The sequence below is a fragment of the Eubalaena glacialis genome, chromosome 17, assembly GCF_028564815.1.
Source record: "Eubalaena glacialis isolate mEubGla1 chromosome 17, mEubGla1.1.hap2.+ XY, whole genome shotgun sequence".
NCBI lineage: Eukaryota > Metazoa > Chordata > Mammalia > Artiodactyla > Balaenidae > Eubalaena > Eubalaena glacialis.
Genome location: NC_083732.1, coordinates 3608714 through 3630363, shown reverse-complemented (window position 1 = coordinate 3630363; position 21650 = coordinate 3608714). Strand labels below are relative to the sequence as shown.

General features: G+C 44.9%; 1 protein-coding gene across 3 annotated transcripts in view; it reads right to left on the bottom strand.

The window, feature by feature from the left end:
- Nucleotides 1–21650, bottom strand: part of RGS20 (regulator of G protein signaling 20) — a 76255-nt gene that overhangs the window by 13710 nt on the left and 40895 nt on the right. For all 3 annotated transcript variants that reach the window (XM_061171665.1, XM_061171666.1, XM_061171667.1), the window contains one exon: nucleotides 3033–3181. In XM_061171665.1, coding sequence (XP_061027648.1) covers nucleotides 3033–3181 — 149 coding nt within the window. The remainder of the gene's footprint in view (nucleotides 1–3032; nucleotides 3182–21650) is intronic.

The window sequence follows — 21650 nt, the reverse complement described above, 5'->3', positions numbered from 1 at the left end:
CTGTCTAAAAATGTATAAATAAATAAATAAAAATATATAGATACGCACATATTTCCAAACTTTGTAAATATGCATTGCTTTACAAGTTGCTTTTTCTCCTTTTTCTCCTTTAAAAGCACATGCATTTAAAAGCCGGATGGTGTCACATTATATAACTACACCACAAAGCATCTATCCAGATATTTTCAGTTTTTCTCAATCAGATTAATGCTGCTATGACCCCTCTCACAGGATGAATCATGATGCAATGGATGTTCATGTACAAGTCCTTGGATGAAATGTGTTTTTATTTTTCCTGCTAGCACATTTTAATATTTTAATGTAGCCAAATTTATGAATCTCTTCCTTTTACAGATTTTCCTCTTTCTTTTTAAAAGTTAATTCTTCCCAACACCAAGATCATAAAGATATTATCTTGTGTTTTCCTCTTGGATATTCACATTTAGGCTTTTAAGCCATCTGGAGTTGATCTTGGGAGATTAATTTTTTACATGATGCAATATAGGAATATAATCTATTTCTATGGATTTGGATACCAGGTAGGGTGACCAACCTTCCCAGTTTGTCTGGGGCTCATGGGTTTTCTGGGACATAGGACTTTCAATGCTAAAACCAACCAGGCAGCTGGGATGAGCTGGTCATCCTAATGCCAAGAATCTGGGTATTTATAGAACAGCTCATTCTTTCTTTTGCTAAAGCCACCTTTGCCATATGCTGATAAAGTTTTCAGTATTTTTTTTTTAATTTTTAAAAATTTTTAATTTTTTTGGCTGCGTTGGGTCTTTGTTGCTGTGCGCGGGCTTCCTCTAGTTGTGGTGAGCAGGGGCTACTCTTTGTTGTGGTGTGCGGGCTTCTCTTGTTGCGGAGCACGGGCTCTAGGTGCGCAGGCTTCAGTAGTTGTGGCACGCGGGCTCAGTAGTTGTGGCTTGCGGGCTCTACAGCACAGGCTCAGTAGTCGTGGCTCACGGGCTTAGTTGCTCCGCGGAATGTGGGATCTTCCTGGACCAGGGATCGAACCCGTGTCCCCTGCACTGGCAGGAGGATTCTTAACCACTGCGCCACCAGGGAAACCCCAGTACTTCTTTTATTGCCTTCCCTTGATGTGGAAAAATCGATGTTCCATTTCTGACTAAGCATAAATACCATTAATTTTGAAAGAAAATGTTCTTATAGTTTTTTCCTAAGAAAGACTGAGGTATTTGATTTGTTGATTGTTAACATGAGGTTATTTGTTTATGGCTCTGGATTTACACTTTCTAACACAAAATTAAATACCAAGTTTTACAGCTGTGTTTGCTTCTTTTGTATTCATCAGTGTTACATGTTTCCCATGACTGCCCTCTGGGTTCACTTTTTACCCTTTTTACCCTTGAATACATCCTTAGTTCTTTAGGGAGGGTCTGAGGGCACTTACCTCTCTTGGCCTTTGTGTGTCTGAAAATGACTTATTTTACCTACACTCCTGAGTTATAATTTGACTAAGTTTTCTGTTCCTTCGCTCCCGTACTTTGAAGCCATTGCTCTCTTGTCTTTCGTAGACACACATACCACGTACTGCCCAGGTGCTGGCTGTGATGAGGAGGTCCAGTCCAGGTTGGATTTATATTTCATTCACCCTGGTTGACGTTAGTAGGAGGAAGCTGCTCTGGGACCCGTCACCACCTGCCGCCCATACACCCTCAGCCCCAGACACTGCTCAGGCCATGGTCCCCACCTCCTGTGCCATCCCAAGGCACCAGAGCCAGAAGGGGGGGTGGGGTAAACGCCAGGCGGCATCCCTCCTGCACAGGGACACCTTTGCACACCTCTCAGCCGTCATCTCACTGAGCCTGATGAGCAGTGAAAGGGCGGAAAAGGGGCCTCAGTGCCGTCTCTTCACCCCTGGTAGGTCCCCTCCCCGACTAGCGGGGGTCCTGGACACCTCGGTGCGTTGGGGGTGCCAACGCGCCCTTTCCTCCCGTCTCCTGCCGGGTCCTCTAGACCCCTTGTCAGGGCTGAAGGCTCACTTTAAACTCCGGGCTGCTCGGCTCTGGTCAGCCACTCTCCCCCATATTCCCACTTGAGTCTGGGGTTCTGTCCCGAATGGACAGACCTCCCAGCATCAGGGTAACATCCATCCTCAGAGGCACTGGCCTGGAACTTTCTGGAAATTAACACCAGCCCGAGGCAAGCAGGAGCAGCCCAAACCATCCCGGACTTTTCACCTTCAGCCTCCACCCCGCCCATCCCCAGTTCTAATGGTTCTACGTCCCTGATCAATCCCAGTTTTCCTTCTCCACGGGATAGTGAGGTCTTGGTCTAACTTGCAGTCAAGCCCAAATAAATTTACAATAAGTTAATTGCCTAAAGCTATGCACACATTTGGCTGTCACGAAGCACGTTTCATATCCAAGATTTCAGAAATGCAACCTAATGTTCCTGTGATTTCTGGTTGTAAATCAGCCCCGTTTCTCCAGATCTTCAACAGTGACTCAAATGCTCAAGTTGTATCTCTTTTTTTAAAGCAATGATTGTGAATCTTCCACTACTAGTAAGTGAGCCTATATTTTTAGATTTTCCCCTCTCTGTCAAGCTTAGGTTTTGACATTTTTCTTTATTAAAAAACAATATTAATAAAACAGAAGCAGCAGAATATAAAATGCAGGCTCATTCTCCTTCATAACCCTAAACTTAAAGACCCAGATTAAATTCGAAGTCCTCCATGAAGCCTTTGTTACCAACTGGAGGGCCTTGAGTTCACTCCTTTCTGCCCAGATATTAATATTCAATCGTCAGCTGCCTTAGATTGTTCTTTAGATATTTGATATACATTAGTTAGCCTGATTTCGGGGATTTGCATATGTCTCTCCAGAGCTAGGATGCAGCCTCCTCTTGGGTTTGTTTGTTTTTGTTGTCGTCCTTTACAGAACCCACATCAGAGGCAGGCATATAGCAGCTGCTTAAAAGCACTTACTGCATTCATCATCAACTGGCACCATGCAGGGTACCGTTTTCCTACCAGGAGCGCGTTCACGAAGAGCCGCAAACCTTACCAAGAGCAGCTACAACAGCAGCACCAACAGAAGCAGCAAGCGTTGGACCCCCGGTTCCCCACTCCGTGCTGGCCTGGGGCGGACGCTGCGGGCCCCTGGGCTGCGCACACCTGCCGCTTTCGCATCTCCATGCGTTCTGATCGCATCGGCTGCAACGGGGGAAGTAAAAGGGGAGCGGGGGCAGAGTTAGCACCACATAAGCTGGAGATTCCGATTCCGCTGTCGTTTGCATCATTGAGAAGATGCAGTGTGACTCTCTCCAGATCATTTCTGCGAATTCTGGCAAAATTGGGTGCTTAGCATCCATTCATTGACCAAACATTTATTCCCTGTCTAGAAGCACTGTGGTAAATTCTAGGAGTGAAACGACGAATGGGGGGGGGGGGGTCCCCGTGCTAAGGCGCTCACAGTTGGGTCAAGGAGACAGACGCTGGCATCACATCCCTTAGACATTGCGGTGAGGACCTACCACAGGTGCATTTCGTAGCTCGAGTCCTCCCCGCCCCCCGCTGGACCATCGTGAGGAGGGGGGGCAGTTACAGGGGCAGCTGGATCGCAGCTGCCAAGCCCTTGGAGCCGCGCCCGTGCGCAGTCCTACTCAGGGATGCCCAGGACGCGAGCCCGGCTCAGGACAGTGACCCACCCCCATCCTGCCACCTGTAGGGACGGTGCCCTGGCCTTCCTCCCTGGACACTGCACGGTCGGAAACCGCTTCATCCCTCGCCTTGCCTGAGAACTACAGGAATGGCTGAAGGAGAAAAATATAAACGCAGCATAAGAAACGAGAAATTGCTGTGTCCGTTTTTATTTTTGATACAATGGTTTGAATTGTTGGTGCGGTAAAAGAAAAAAAAAATCCAATCTGTGTTAAAGAACCTTAAATAGAGCTTTGGAATCAAATTCTGAATTTGATATTCTATTCCAACATTAGATTTATCTATCCCTACTATTACTTATCCTTATATGCTGTTGGACTTTGTTTTAATTATCATACTTTTATTATATGTTTTCATATTGGGTAAGTTAAATTCTCTTCATGAATTAAAACCAGGGAGTTCCCTGGTGGCCTAGTGGTTAGGATTCTGGGCTTTCACTGCTGTAGCCCGGGTTCAATTCCTGGCCGGGGAACTGAGATCCCACAAGCTGCCATGGCACAGCCAGGGGAAAAAAAAAAAAAAGGTTATGAATTAAAACCAAAAAACCTTTTTGGCTGTTCTTGCCTGTTTGTGTTCCAGTGGAATTTTGGAATCAGCTCATAAATACCATGCGGGAATCTGATAAGGACCACACTGGATTTACGAGAAACATTTGCGAGAAATGACATCTGTTTCAGTAGCTATCAGGGATGACTGTGGAACGTGGAAGAACCATTGTTCTATTACAAGTTCATCGCTAAAGGGATGCTGCCTAGAAGCTTAAATTATACATAACAGACCATCTCTGAGAAACCTGCCTCCCAGGTAATGAGCGTTAAGCTAAAATACCTTTGTTTAGCTCACAAGAAACATCCTGACCAGGCCCACCTGTGAATGGCTGCAGGAAGGAAGAAACTCACACAGCCCGTCCGGAGGCCACCCAGAACCAGGAAGTGCTCGACTTTACTGCCTCCCCTTTGAGTATAAAAGAAGCCTGAACTCTAATTTGTGGAAGATGGTTCTTTGAGACCCTGGTCCGTCATCTTCTTGGTCTGCTGGCTCTCCGAATAAAGTCGCTGTTCCCTGCCTCGACAGCGCGTCTCTTGATTTATTGGCCTGTCCTGCGGCAAGCAGTAGGAGCTTGGATGGCAACTACTACTCAGGACTGGCCCTTGTCTTTTAATCATCCTGGGATGTAAGTTCCAAGACAGAACGAGAGACCCGTCAGAGGGATTTACTGTCCCTTCCTCCACAGCCAGAACCATGCTTACAACACCCGTCCACAGCGCCCAGCCTGGGTGGTCCAGCCTCCTGAGTGGACCCCTTTGAATGCCCCTGGGGGAGAAGCTGGGCTCCTCTGGCATCACGTTCTCACCGCATCCGCGGCATTTCAGTGGAGCCAGAGACTGACAATGGTTTCACTTCATTCAGGACACGGAGAGGCAAGGACACGCCAGCACAGTCTCCAAACAAAGATGCTCTCAGCGAAAGATGCTCCGGGTAACTTATTTTCTCAGAGATACTGATGCACTTTGCCTCATTAAAAACAAAATCCCCATTGCTTCTCAAAAGAAGGAAGGATTGTGACGTGGTCATGTCAGTGGGTTTCAACGTCTTTGCGAGACTGGGTCTCCCCAGTCGGTCATGAAATAGCTATTCAATTAACCCCTGTCTTACGTACAGTTTAAGAGTTGTCCTCAAAGAGGTTCTGCATATTTTTGATAGGTTTTTTCCTGAATATTTTAGAGGTCAATTTTTGCTGCTGTTGTAAATACCTCCCCCCGCCCCATGTTTCTAAATAGTTACTTCAGAGTCTAGGAAGGCTAATGACACTCTATCTGACCTCTCTATTGACTTCTCTTAGTTTTACGAGTCTTTCTGTTAATTCTCTTGTTAGAATCTCGTTTCCTAGTTAGATACTGTCTATAAATAATCACACTTTACTTTCTGTCCCTTTCCAAGGTATATACCTCTTTCCTCTCCTTGGTCTTACTTCACTGGCCAGGAAGTTCAGTAAATATTGAAAAGTAGAAATACTGTCAGGCACTTTTCTTTTCTTTATGACTTTAATGAGAAGACTGACAGTATTTTCCCTGTATGTGTGATGTGTGTCGGAGGTTTCTGGGAGAAGATAACTTTACCAAGTTAAGTAAGTTTTCTTATATTGCTTACATAGTATAAAATAAGTTGTGCCAGCCTATCTTAATAGTCAACATATTTTATTTGTTCGTACACACCTATTTCTTTGTAAATACAGTTGTCCCTCAGCACCCATGGGGGACTGGTTCCAGGACCCCCAGGATACCAAAGTTCACAGATGCTCAAGTCCCTTACATAAAATGATGTGGTATTTGCACATAACCTGTGCACATCCTCCTGGACGCTTTAAATTATCTCTAGATTACTTGTAATACCTAATACAACGTAAAGGCCATGTGAATAGTTGCCAGTGCAAGGCAAAATTCAAGTTTTGATTTTTGGAACTTTCTGGAGTTTTTCCCAGTATTTTTGATCTGAGGTTGGTTGAATCCATGGATGCAGAACCTGGGGATACAGAGTGCCAGCTTACCTGGAAGAAGCTTGATGATTTAGTGAGTAAACTCTTAGAGAACATCACAAGGTTTCTCATGACTAAATATAGCCTTCAGAAATCAGAGGCAAATCTCATCAAAGTCTGTTCTTATACACTTTTGAAAACAGCTTTATTGAGGTCTAACAGACATGCAATAAATGGCACATGTTTATTGATGTTTAGACATGTATATACTTGTGACACCACGACCACAGTCAAGACCACATCATCAAGCTCAGAAGTTTCTTCACATCACTTGGGACCCCTCCCTCTTGTACCTGCCGGCCCCAGATAGTCACTGATCTGTTTTCTCTTACTATATATTAATTTGCCTTTACTAGCATTTTATATAAATGGAATCATACGACATCTACTCTTTTTTATCTGGCTTTCTTCATTCAGCATAGTTATTTTGTGATTGTTGTATTGTTCATTCCTCTGTATTTCTGAGCAGTATTCCATTGTATAGATGTACCACAATTTCCTTATCCACTCACGTACTGATGGACTTATACCTTTTTGATAGTTGCTGGAAGGATTATATATATATCTCATTGTCTTCTTTTGAGCATGAAAGTCTTTTATCAGACAAAATGAGAGGTGTATGTTGCTGAGACTGTGTTAAAAGGTACTGCACTGTTTACAGTTGTAACGTGTTTCTCCAGTGTGTTCTTCCACATTGACTAATGCTTGATGATTATGTTCTTTTGTCATTTGTATTGGATTAGTCCTGGGATGTTAACCATTTTCCTAATTTATAATCCCTCATTTCTTTTCTCAGTGTTCTATGTCTCAGTTCATCTTTGTAGAGTCTCAACTTGGTCTCAGAATCTATTTAATTTTTCCTCTGAATATCATTACAGTTTCTTGTATGGTTTCTTGGAATTCTTACACATGGTTCAGTAATTCTGACATCTTAAATCATTTAAAACTTTAAATACACAAGTACATAGAAATATATGCCATTCCTGTAAAATTTACTAACAAGCTATCATCTCTCAGTTCCTCAAAATTCTAAATTAATAGGCATGGTTTTCACTCAGTCACTAGCTGTTGGCATGTTTCGTGGCGGGAGTGGTCACGATACCCAGGCCCTGCTGAGCAGTGGTGAAATGTGAGAGCCTGAGAGGAAGCTAAAAATGTTACTAAAACATGAATATAAAGATAAGCAAAATGTTGATAATTGTTGAAGTTGTGTCATTGACCATGGTGTTTGTTATACTAGCCTCACTACATTTATGTATGTTTGAAAATTTTCCTTAATGAAGTTTCCAAAATGTCTAATTCTATCGCATTAAAAAAAAGATCGTTTGAGATGATCATATGAATTTCCTCCTTTGAATAGTTAATGAAGTGAATCACATTAATGCATTTCTTTTTTTTTTTTTTTTTGGCCGCGCTGGGTGGCGTGTGGGATCTTAGTTCCCTGACCAGGCATTGAACCTGAGCCCCCTGCAGTGGAAGCACAGAGACCTGACCACTGGACCTCCAGGGGAGTCCCAAATGCATTTCTATTTTTCTTTTTAATTAAATTAATTAATTAATTTGGCTGCGTTGGGTCTTCGTTGCTGCGCGCGGGCTTTCTCTAGTTGCGGCGAGCGGGGGCTGATCTTCGTTGCGGTGCGCGGGCTTCTCATTACAGTGGCTTCTCTTCTTGTGGAGCATGGGCTCTAGGTGCGCGGGCTTCAGTAGTTGTGGCTCGCGGGCTCTAGAGCGCAGGCTCAGCAGTTGTGGTGCACCGGCTTAGTTGTTCCGCGGCATGTGGGATCTTTCTGGACCAGGGCTCAAACCTGTGTCCCCTGCACTGGCAGGCAGATTGTTAACCGCTGTGCCACCAGGGAAGCCCCCCAAATGCATTTCTTGATGTTGAATCACACTTACCTTACTAAGTAAACTCTTGTTGGGTCTAAAAGATGATTAGTCTTTTATTATACTGCTGAAATTGATTTGGTAATTTTTTTAGGGAGTTTTAAAATCTATTTATCTTTCCTTTTTTCTAAGAGAATTATTTTTTCCCTGAAGATATGTAGAATCTGCCGGTAAAATTACTAGAACCTTTCAGGCGTGGCTTGCTGACGATGTTTTCAATTTACTCTTTGATTTCTGTTTTTTTCATAGTTTCTTCCCGGCTTTGAGTCAATATGGTATTTTTCATTTCCTGAAAAAAATCCATCCCTTTCATCTAGTTTTCAAATTTACTGGAACTTTTCATTATTAGTCATCTTAATTGTCAGATCGAGATGCTTTAAATTACAGCAGGCTTGTTCAAAATGCAAATAGGTTCTTGGAGCCGTGGAAAGGGAAGGGAAGCCTGAATTTCCCAGAAACTATGGAAAGTGATGGAAGCCCAGCAGAGAAGAGGTGAGGAGTGTACCTTGGGCGTTTCCTGCTGTCTGGGGAGAGCGGATGGCCTGGAAAGTGGATGCGGCATCTTTGCAACCCCCATTCTACTTTCTGTTTCTGTAAATCAGACTACTCTAGGAACCTCAGGGATTGAACCGGGGCCCCATCGCCGAGTCCTAACCACTGGACTGCCAGAGAAGTCCCAAGGGACACATTTTCTATCAGGGCTGCCACAAAAGTGGAAAGGTGTCATCGCTCTTAACTTGGATCTTCCTGATTCTGGCCCACGGTTCCACATATACGGTCAAAATAACTTAAATGGATTTTTCAAAGCTTTTATTTACTTTTACAATAAAACCTCTTAAGGTTCCTTTCAAAAAAAAAAAAAGTTGCTTATGGGAGAGTTGCATATTTAGTGTCACTAAATATTTGTAGAGAATTAATTTTTCTTTTTAACATCTTTATTGGAGTATAATTGCTTTACAATGGTGTGTTAGTTTCTGCTTTATAACAAAGTGAATCAGTTACACATATACATATGTCCAAGAATTAATTTTTTAAATGTCATAGCTAGTTAATATGAAGACTAACAACATATATTAAATGAATGCTACCTATTTACAAGATTTAAAAAATATGCCATTGTCATTTATGTTAGTTCAGCTCATCCTTTCAGACATTGACATGTGGTCTGATTAGCCAAACTAGCTTGCATCTTTTTCTTCGCCTCCATCATATGTGTGGGAGAACTCCACACACATTTCATTTCCATTTGCTTTTTCTAAGTAACATGGAACCAGTGCTCCTTTGATATTGCTATTCTATTCTTCCCCTGGTGTGTGTCTGGCACAGACTGCTGGCCATCATTTCAGTGTCTGTTGGGATGACCCAAGCATGCCACATACATGAGGCCCCAGTAACTGGCTGCCTTTGCTTGAGGAGCCCAAGGCTCAGAAGTTAGATGAATGTAAAACCAATGTCAGTGACCTCAGAAACATTTTCTATAATTTATGGCAGCCTGAGGAAATGGGAAAAACAGGTTGGCAGTTTATTAAATATTCGGATTTAGCTAAGAGATGATCCTACTCAAACACTGCTTTTCCAGTCCTAGAAACCCAGCATTCAAGAGAACTCTTTCAAAGTTCAAGCAAAAGCCAAGGTAAATAAGGTAAATTCTTTTTTTTTTTGGCTGCACTGGGTCTTCGCTGTGGTGTGGTGGCTTCTCATTGTGGTGGCTTCTCTTGTTGCGGAGCACAGGCTCTAGGTGTGCAGGCTTCAGTAGTTGTGGCTCGCGGGCTCTAGAACGCAGGCTCAGGAGTTGTGGCGCACGGGCTTAGCTGCTCCGTGGCATGTGGGATCTTCCCGGACCAGGGCTCGAACCCATGTCCCCTGCATTGGCAGGTGGATTCTTAACCACTGCGCCACCAGGGAAGTTCCCCAAGGTAAATTCTTAATCTTGATCGCAATCTTCTGGTAATTTGGAGTTGAAAGCAGTAACCAGTTAGAAAAAATTTTAACCAGACCATGATTAGCTCAGAAAAGTTATTTCTTATTTTCTGGTAAGCTTGAACTTGGTGGTTGGATTCCATGAATAGCTATTTATTTTCATTATGGTTTCCAAATTCTAAAAATAGCCATTATTGAATTACGCATTGGGAATATGATGAAACATCGAGTATTGTGTGAAAAAAATCTTCTCTCTTAGAAGGGCCTGAGACCTGAGTCCATGTTCCATAAGGTGTAGAATCATAGACAAGATCCTGATGAAGGAGAACCAAGAACCTTAAAGGACATACATTCAAAACCATCCTCAGCGACCTTTAGAAACACAATCTTATCATCAGTAGGACATGATGGGCTCTGAAAGAGTTAAGCCAGAACATAAGGAAATTTGAGAGGAGAAATTCCTCTGTGTGTCGCGAGCTCTCTCTCTTTATAAAGACATCCTAATCTAGTATGACCTCATCTTCACTTGATTACATCTGCAAAAGCCCTTTTTCCAAATAAGGCCACATTTACAAGTACCAGGGTTAGGACTTAGTCTTAGCCCGTTCGGGCTGCCATAACAAAAGACCACAGACTGGGGCCTTATAAACAACAGATATTTACTTCTCAGAGTTCCGGAGGCTGGAAGTCTGAGATCAGGGAGCCAGCAGGTCACAATCTGGCGAGGGCACTCTTCCTGGTGGTTCAGAGCTGGTACCTTCCTGCTGTGTCCTCACAAGGTGAAGGGGACTAGGGATCTCTCTGGAGCCTCTTTTATGAGAGCATTCATCCCATTCATGAGGGCTCCCAAGGGCTCCACCACTAATACCACCATCTTTAGGGGTTAGGATTTCAACCTATGAATTTTGTTGGGGGGGGACACAAACATTCAGCCATATTAGACTTCAACATATTTTGGGGGGGATACAATTTAACGCACGACAATGTCTAACATAGTCAGGGGCTCCTGTGAAGCCATTTTAATGCTTCTTTCCAGAATGAATCATCCCCATTCGCGTCCAGATGACTGGCTACTTTAATCTAGAGCTGAGCTGATGAAACAAGGTGATACTTTATTAATGATGTTATATTAAAAGTCATTTTAAAAATGAAAATAACACACGCCCATGGTAGGAAAAACCAGACCATACCGAAGGATTTGCTATGAAAACTCCTAGAGGAAAACATCATTATCTGTTTTTTGTATGTCCTTCCAGATAGCTACACACATTTATACACTTTTAAGAAAATGCGAGCATAGTATACACACCACCCCGTGCCTCTCTTTTTCACCTGACAAAGCACTGAGGTTCTTTTCACATTAGGACACGTGGTCTACTGCCCACACCGGAGTGAATTAGGTTTCTCCAACTTAAGTGTCTCAGAAAAGACAAAGGCACAACCCAAATGCTTTGCTTCTCGAGTAATGATTTGTTTCTATTGTGTTTGGGTATACCCAGATTATTTGTTCATTTATTCGAGAAATGAAAACAGAGGTAGAAAAGTAGAGTCTAATACCGTCTTAAGAGATTCTCTTATCCCTTCTATGGGTGGGTTCAGTCATCGCACTGAAGCGAGCACAGAAGGGCTGGAACCTCTGTGCTTAGAAGAGCGGATGGTAAGAAGAGGTTGGCTGAATGAATGAACAGTTCAAACGATAACAGATGCTTTGTTTAACATCATACCTCATACAAAATAATGACTGTACTTCTGCTGCGCTAAAGAGTTTTACTGTACCATATGTAGAACAAGTCGTTCCATTAACATCCCACCTGAGAGGTCTGATTGGTTGAGCAGTATTCAAGGCTAATTAAGAGAATAATGTTCAGGGTCTTCCCTGGTGGCACAGTGGTTGAGAGTCTGCCTGCCAACGCGGGGGACACGGGTTTGGGCCCTGGTCTGGGCGGATCCCACATGCCGCGGAGCAGCTGAGCCCGTGAGCCACAACTACTGAGCCTGCGCGTCTGGAGCCTGTGCTCCGCAACAAGAGAGGCCACGATAGTGAGAGGCCCGGGCACCGCGATGAAGAGTGGCCCCCGCTTGCCGCAACTAGAGAAAGCCCTCGCGCAGAAACAAAGACCCAACGCAGCCAAAAAAATAAATAAATAAAAATAAATTAAAAAAAAAAATCCCCAACAAAACATGAATACATGCTGGTGAACATTCAACTAGGCTTCTATCCAGAACAGAGGTACATAGAGAAATCACAGCTCCTCTGAACTTTCCAATCCTTCTCCCACCCCCAGAAATAACCAGCTTTAAGGTTTGATGTGATTCTTTCCAGAACCACTTCTATGAAATTAAGAACGTGTAATTAACTTTAGTTTAAAACATAGTTTTAGCATGCTTATCTAAGTGTCCTTGGACGCTATGTGTGACTCTGTGCCTTATATTTTTTACTTTAAAAATGTCTCAGAAATCTTCCTGGACAGTACATGTAGCTCTATCTCATTCATTCAATAGTTGGCTAGTATCTCATAGTTTAGATGCCTAGATGTATCATAAGGTAACTACTGTTCCCCCCAGAGACCACAAAAGATTGGCAGATTTGATTATATAAAAATGCTAAACTTCAGAGCCATGAGCAAATATAAACAAGGCTGCCCCTGCCAAGTATGAGAAAGTTTAAGTATCAATAAGAATATTAACTGCAATGAACTGAAACATCATATGTGTGTAAATCTGTGATTTCACAGTGATAGTAAAACACTGTTACTTTTAGAAAATGTTAGGGAACCAACTGATTTTGAAAACTGGTAAATAAGGACAGAGAATCAAGTTTTTATTCTGCCTTTTCCTACACAAACATTACTTCAGGGTAATCCAAGAGTTGATAAGAAGTTTCTCTTTAGAAAAGTTTACTATCTAATAAATGAAGGAGAATCTCCCTCCTGAACCATAAGTATCCGACCTCCTCTCACAGCACTATGCTAGGGCGGTAATTTTACCTTATTTCTTCAGTCTCGCCCTATAAAGATCCCTCCCGATATTTTTTGGAGCCTGTTCAAACGACCAGGTCTTTGTTGCTGCTCTGTATTAGGAACAAAGCTCCTTTCCTCCGGAGCCACGTCTGTTCATTTTCCTTTTGCTGTTTTCTGAGCTCCCCTTGACTGGTACCAATGTGCATCAAAAGAACGCTCTTTCAGGAATATTCTCTGCACAGCATCCTCCAGAGACACTCTCATTTCCTTGTTCTCTGCAGTAATGTTTCTGAGCATTTAGCCCCATTTGCTCCTAATTTTAGCCTCCTTTTGGTCTTTCTACCTTCTAAGTTTTCCCAGCCTGGGAAAGCTTTTTCTAACATACTTCCCCACTGGATGCAAAAGATGATTTTTCACAGATTCACATTAGTTACAGGCTCTGCACTGACCCTGCCTGCAGGGCGAGCACATCCAGGGTGTGCTCGGTGGTGGTGGTGACATGGTGGAGGGTTGGGCGGGCCTCCTGCAGGTTCTCCTTGGGGTCTGGTGCTCACCCCGGGGGCGGGGGTGGAGGAAGCTATGATCCAGGTCCCTCTCAGTCCGAGCCCCTCACCCCTGGTAGAACTGGAAGAAATCCAGGGCACAGGCTGGGGAAGGGACTGTTGAAAGGGACTTGTTCGTGAGGGAGGAGGGCCAATCTGGTGTGCTGAGCACGAGGCTTCCAGAACCCAGATGGGAGCTATTTCTGAGGATGAGGGGCTTTGAGGCTCATTAATCCGACAGGAAGTCTTTTTTGGCTGCTGCTTCTCTTTCATTCAAGAATCTACACAATGGGGACTTCCCTGGCGGTCCAGTGGGTAAGACTCCATGCTTCCAATGCAGGGGGTGCGAGTTCGATCCCTGGTCGGGGAACTAAGATCCCACATGCTGCACGGCGTGGCCAAAAAAAAAAGGAAAAAAAAAGAATCTACACAATGGATAATCAACAAGGTCCTACTGTAGAGCACAGGGAACTCTATTCAATATCCTCTGATAAACCATAATGGAAAAGAATATGAAAAAGAATATATATATGTATAACTGAATCACTTTGCTGTACAGCAGAAATTAACACAGCATAGTAAATCAACTATACTTCAATAAAATTAAAAAAGAATCTACACAATGGAGTTTGAAAAACAGACCAACTGAAAGCAGCAGGGAAGATTTCACTGCTGAACTCTCCCTGGGTTTAGCTACCTGCTCTGAAAACAGCCACAGGTGAATACATCTTTCTCTGAATCACATGCTCCAGGCATAAACACCGATCACCTGAAGCCAATTAAGTCACAAACAGGCCCTCTACCTGCCCAAGACTCCCACCTGTTATTAGCAGCTGGGAAATGAAATGAATCCAGTTAACAGCAATGTTTCTACAGTTTTGTGGGATCTTGAAGTCAGCGGGTTTTAAGTTTGAGAATGCTGGCAGGTTATCCTGTGGCACACTCATCACCAGAAAAAATCCAACTCACTCTGGCTCATGAAATATTAAGGACGAGCTGGCATTACTTGCATTAACTTCAGCACAAATAGACCAAAAATCAGATCAAAGCTGTGTCTTCCACTTCATATGACACAGAAAGCTAACAATTTTTAGTAGCTAGTGGGTTTTAGAGGGAGAGAGCTTAACTCTACCTCTGTGCAAAACTATGAGTTCTCAAAATTTTCTCTTTTGGTTTTATTGTCTGAATAATTTCGGGACTATTTTAAGAAAAAGCTGGTTCACTGTTCTAGTAAGGGAAGTCAACCGAAAGCTTAATAATAACAATAGACTTTTTAGAATTATGATTACTCCCAGATGGATGCTTACACATGTCCTTACCTTTTAAAAAACTACTGATGAGGGCTTCCCTGGTGGCGCAGTGGTTGAGAATCTGCCTGCCAATGAAGGGGACACGGGTTCGAGCCCTGGTCTGGGAAGATCCCACATGCCGCGGAGCGACTAGGCCCGTGAGCCACAATTACTGAGCCTGCGCGTCTGGAGCCTGTGCTCCACAACAAGAGAGGCCGCGACAGTGAGAGGCCCGCACACAGCGATGAAGAGTGGCCTCCGCTCGCGGCAACTAGAGAAAGCCCTCGCACAGAAACGAAGACCCAACACAGCCAAAAATAAAAAAAAAAAAAAAAAAAAAAAAAAATTTATTTAAAAAAAAAAAACTACTGACGTATGTGACCAACTGTTTTTCAGTGACCTTGAATGGAAATCTTTACTATTTTGTTGATCTCGCTGTCGCCAAGTTTGTAACTTGAACCACCAAAGGTTTTAAGACTATGACAGTAATGTCTTTTTCTTCTGTTGTTACTAAATGAACATATTGTATGACAACTTTTACAACTGCCTTCGGGAATTATTAGCAATAATAAGAAAGTATGATTGGAAGGAAATTAATAAATTATGCATGCTTTTACTTGTTCTTTCTTAATACCGATCAACAATTACAGAGTATTTTGCCAAGTAGTGATCGAAATCTTGACCATGGGCTTTCCGTACCCCAGGAGGCCATGGGAGTTTCTCAAGGAGACTGTAGGTGGCTGCCTTCCCGATGACCGCTTAGCCCAGGGCACCTCTGGAAGAACTGCACACTTACTAAATCTTTGCTGTGGGGCTGTTTCAGGCAATCTTCAAGTCGCTAAAGAATGTGAATTCTCAGGTTTGGGTGAGAATTTCTGCTAGCTTTTTAGTATTTCAAGGAAATAAAGTAAAGCAAGGAATAGGCTCTCTAAGAAGAATTTCTGAGCCATCATTGCAAATTACAGAAAAAACAGGACAAAATATCTGCAACACGGAAAAATTAATGTCTAAGATGGAACTTATCATTCCTCGGGCAAACCCACCCATCCTCTCCCTCCTTCTACCTTGGTGAGCAGCGTTACTCTCTGTCTAGTTGAAGTTACCCTCAACTTCCAACTCACGGCAAAACCAGATGAAGTCTGTCTCCTGGATGTCCTTCCCGTCTGCCCCCTGTTCTCTCTCCACGTGCCGCAGCCCGGGCCCACATCACAGGGCCTTCCTTGGATTAGGAAGGAAGGCTCCATATCAATCACTCTGCCTCTTTGCTTGCCCCGGGTCACTAGAAAATGGGTTAAATTGTGCAAGGATGTCCTTTCTCCCTCTGAGGTTTTTCTATTTTACTCTGCCTTCTGAAGCATCATTGTAGGTGGTGAGACTTGTTAGGGAGGAAGCTGACCTTTGGATGAATGTGCTTTGGCTTGGGAAATACATTTTCATTTTGGACAGCTGAAAAGGGAAGGCTGAGGGACAGAGAGACAGACTGCCTGATGCTGCTCTGGCTTGGGCTCTGAAGAAGCACGGAGAGGGCCAGGTTGTCAGCCTGGGTCGTTGGGTTACAGACCTTGCCAACATCACAGGCAGAAGCCAGTCGGGGATGTGGTTCGCTTCTCGCAGTTTCTTGTGTGCTATGGCTCAGGGACCTAACCGTTGTGGAAGGTGGCTTGCTGGAGTGCAGCTGTAGCCAAGGTTAAAATGATAATCTGTATATTCTCTATATATTTACAGAGAATACAGACCCTGGCAAAGCTGTTCTCTGCTTTTGGGAAGTCAGAAGAGTGCTTGCCTTGAGGAGGGAGTTCGGGGAGCTGGTAACGTGCTGTTGTACGGTGCGGGCGTTCGTTACACAGGCGTGTTTGGTTTGTGAAAATGTACCAAACCATATGTGCGCTTTTCTATTTGTAGGGCATCATTTTAAAGAACGCTCAAAACGCAATCGGGAAAGGCTAGCAGGAGACAGGGTAATGGAAGAAGGGGGGGGACCCCGCTTTTATCATCACCGGGATACCTGTCCCCGGCCAGGGCACTGACCGCATGAGCCTCGCAAGGACCACGGGGCAGTGAACACGGGCCTGGGAAGCCCTCCCACTCGAAGCAAGCACGACAGACTCCAGATGCCTGCTTGCCCCTCTCTCCTATTTAGGTGTTCCTTCGTGATTTTCCTCTGCTGCAAGGTGTTTTCCTTGTCCTCCCAGCGTTGTTGACCCTTGTGTCACAGAACTGGGAAGCATTATGAGGAGGAAGCTTTCAAAGAAAACTAATGACTGAGGTGGTGTCTGTCTGATGCAGAAACCCTACACAGGGCTTTGCCTAAATCTGGTGTCCGATAGGCACAATCATGCTTACTGCAAAGGACTCTCGTATTGTCCAGCATCCTGGGATACTGTCAGCAAGACACTGGGAGAAGTGGTAGAGGGGATCCCTTCTAAACATCCTTCCTGGCTGCTCCGTTTCATGGTTTCCCAAATGTTGAAAATATGCCAAGTCTTTGTTTGATGGCTTCTCAGGAGGTTCAGGTAAAGAGCGACCCAGTTATAACTCTAGCGTAAAGAGGTTAAAAATACGACTTGCGTTTGTTTTCAAAGTGTTCTCCTGTTGAACTGATCACAAACGTGTACTGAGCACCCCCTGTGTGCATCAGCGCTGCAGGCGCTGGACCACGGGGGTGAACTAGACTGCTTCTGCCAAGGGTTCCAGTGAGAGAAACAGACACAAGCCATGAAAACAAGTAGGTTGGAGAACTACGGGTCCGAGAAGTGTTGCCAAGATGGGAAATGGTTGAGACCCTAGACCCTAGAGCATGACGTGGGGACGACAGTCACAGTCAGGGTCTCGGGGGTTCTCTGAGGAGGGGGCACCTGAGGAGAGGACTGTGGCGTGGTGTGTGGGGCGTGAGGCTTCTAAGAAGGAACTGCAACCACGAATGAGATGGGCATGTCCCTGGACCATGCAGGAAGTGCGGAGGAGGAAGGATGGAGGCTGCTGAGGACAGGTGAGGACAGGTGAGCACAGGTGAGGACAGGTGAGCACAGGTGAGGACAGGTGAGCACAGGTGAGGGCCAGGGAGGGGGGAATGGGCCGGAGGCCTCAGAGACCAGGGAGCTTGTGGAGGAAAGGATCAGAGCGGGCGAGCGGGCGGGAAGGGTGGTGCGGTCCTGGCGCGGGGATGGGGTCTGAGGATGAGGTTTCCCAGGAGGTGCGGGCGGTCATCGCCGACTCCAGGGATGGCTGAGGTGGGGGCTGACATGGGGGACGGCAGTGGACTTCTGGGGTCGAGAAATCAAGGCGCTGGGAGACCAGAGTACAGCACAGGTCATTGCCAAGGATGCTGAAGAAATAGGAGAATGATGACAGGAACGGCGCTGGAAAGGAAATGATGGCCACACGCTAGAGTCTTCTACGTGAGGGGCAGGGACCCGAGGGCGAGCAGGTACTGGAGGGAGTGGTACTGGTGGTTCGGTCTAGGACGTGCATTTGGAAGAAGTGTTTTCTGTATTGTGGTAAACGCACGTGACAGAAAACACACCACTTTAACCATTTTTAGGTATGCGGCTCAGTGGTGCTAAGCGCATTCACTCTGTTTTCCAACAACCCTCACCTCCATCCACCTCCAGAGCTCTTCTTCTTCCCAAATTGAAACTCTGTCCCCATTAAACACTGACTTCCCCCCTCCCCCAGCCCCTGGCACCCACTGTTCTACTCCCTGTCTCTGTGAATGTGACTCTTCTAGGTTCCTCAGATACGAAGAATCGTAAAATACGTGTCTTTTTGTGACTGGCCTACGTCACCTAGCATAATGTCTTCAAGGTTCCTCATGTTGTATCCCGGGTCAGACCTAAGAGGGAGGGTTTTGGGGGAAGACAGTGAGGAAGTGTCTTGGAAATGGCAACGGGAGCAAAGAGACACCCATGTGACTTCTAGGAGTGGACGTAAATGGTGCAATTTCAGCAGAAGAATGTCCCCGATTACCAGGGCCGTGGGCGAAGCACTGTCCTCGGAAGAGTTGCCACACTTCAGGGAGAGACAAGAGGGGAGGGACATCGGGGGATAATGTGGAGAACTAGGGGCGTCTTGCTGATGACTCACTGGGTCCCGGGGAGCACAGCGGGCGGGGTGGAGGGGCACCTGATGAGGCCAGATCACGGGACGAGCAGCCCTGCGCTCACCAGGACCAGAGACGCCCAAGGGGGTTTAACCGGGGGCTCCTGCATGTCTCGGGCTTCCAGCCCACCGCTGGGACTTACAGAAGGATCGCTGGAAAACATGAGCAATCGATCAAGAATTTTAAAAAGTCCGTGTAGTGGGAACGTAGGAAAAGCCATCGTGGGCTTTCAAGTCAGAGGTCCTTCCAGTCTGACCTTTGCACTTGTGAGGCCTGGACCAAATTCCCTCACCTTTCTAAGCCCCCCGCCTCCTCATTTGTATGATATGAGCCACACTGAGATTTGATAAAAGTAGTAAATGAGAGAATGTACATGAAAGGTCTCTGAGACCATGAAGTGCTAATCCAATGCCATAACTATTCCTCTGACTTAGTACTTACTGATGACACTTAATGTAAAAGACTATGGTAAGTCCTTAAATTGTGTTCTAAGATCATAAACAAATTGATCCTATGCCTTTGGGTCTATATTTGGTGGAGTCAACTAGCCAGGCCCCTACCTGTTCACTCTCAGACATCTGGCACCTTGACCATTCACCAGCCTACAAGCAACCCAAACTGCCTCTGAGGGAAGGCAAGCAATGACCAAAATAGCGGAGAAAAGCTAAGGATGGGAGGACTAGAGAAGTGGGATGTAAATTTGTTGGCCTGTCAATCAGAGCAAAAGAGCAGTTTTGTGCTTTCACTGGGGAAGCCCGAGGAAGGCCCACTGGGGACGGAGCAGGAAGAGGCGTGGGTCCAGCCCTGGCTTGCCCACCGTCAGGCTTTGTGACCTCAGCAATCGGCCACCTCCCTGGGCCTCGGCTTTCTCACCTGCAAACTGAAGGAGCAAGATGCTCACTAAGCTCTTCTTGTTATTCTACGATGCTGTCATTCCCTGGGTGAACTATGCAAACATTACCAAATGAAAAAAGCCAGATATAAAAGGCCACATATTGTATGATTCTATTTATATGAAATGTCCAGAACAGGCAAATCTGTAGAAACAAAAAGTAGATCAGTGGTTGCCAGGGGCTGCAGGAGAAAGAGACTTGGTGAGTGACAATTAACGGGGGTAGGTTTCTTCTTAGAATGATGAAAATGGGAAAATGTTCTAAAGTAGATTATGGTGATAGTTACACACTGTGAATATACTAAAAGCCCTTGAACTCTGCATGTCTAATGGGTGTGACCTTACATAAATCACTTGCCTGAGCTGAGCTTCTGTTGGCCAAGTCATTCCCACTTTCTGTTTCATGAAGTTCATTTGAGTCGGGTACAGTAGCTAATTGGGCATTGTTCATTTTGTTGGGTATGACAGTGGCATTCCATGACTGACAGCTGAGACACATCAGAAGAGGAAAGAAAAATACCCAAGGAAGAAGGGAGAGAGAAGACAGCGGGGACCAGCGGCCGTGCTGGGCTGGTGTGCCCGAGCACAGAGATGATGCTGGGGAGACAGGGATAAGAGCATCCCACAGCGTTGGGGCGTGGTCCATAAGGGGACCGGTGCCCGGCTCCGGAGGGAAATGCTACATCATAGCCCAGAACCACGGTATTTATCAGAAATCTTAAAGTATGTATTTGGGGGGGAAAAGTGCCACGGAAATCCTTTCCCTGCACGTCCCAGTGCGGAATGCAGATGAACATGCCGGGCATGTTACGTAGCATCCCAGGGCTCTCCTTTATCGACACGGGTTAGCACCAAGGTCAGGAATGCAAGCTCTTTCCCTGGTTAAAAGCACTTGAGTGCTCTTTGGCCCAGAGAATTACAATATTTATAGTCTTTCCTACAATCAGCAGGGGAGAATTGGGTTCCCAAAGTGCATCCCGAGAAACAGAAATGCGTAAAAGGTAAACTACTTACATTTCAGGTTTTATTCAATAGAGAAGACAATGGGTAAGTGCAATTAATGCCACGTAAGCCCTGTGTTCAGTCTCGTACATATTTTATCTCTATCTCTGCCTTGAAAATCTAAATAAAACTAGAGCCTGCAGGGTATCGTGTATTACGCATACTTCAATGAAACCCTAAGAATGTGAATTGAAATTTCATGTGAACACAGTGAGAAGGCGGCCATCTGCAAACCAAGGAGAGGGGCCTCAGGAAGAACCAAACCTGCCCACACCTTGATCTTGAACTTCCAGCCTCCAGAACCATGAGAAAATAAATGTCTGCCGTTTAAGCCACCCCGGCCTGTGGTATTTTGTTATGGCAGTCCTAGAATACTAATATAGTCAGGCATTAAATGATGTTAAAATATTGTTCATTTTGTTGGGTGTGACAAAGGTATTGCTATAATTATATGGATATCATATTTTAAAGTGTGCTTACTATAAGGTTATCATGTTTCTTAAAAGTAACATTCGTTTTTGTTTTAACTGTCTTTAATAAATAACATTTATAATGAAGCTTCCTATCCTTGCCCCTAAATTATGAGCTGGAGCTATGGAAACTCTTATGGATGAGGCGGCCTTTCCTTCTCACAGGTGAGAGCAGGAACTCAGCCGGTGCTCCGGAAGCTCGCTGCACTCTGGCCCAGTCTGCTGGGGCGCTCCCGACTCACACTGTGTTTGCTGAGCACAAATCCCACACACAGCGGGACTGGATGAATATTTGTTGGTTGAAGAACTTCTTTTCCACCAGTTACAGCAGATGGGTTATGAAATGTATTAATGTATATGCAAATTAA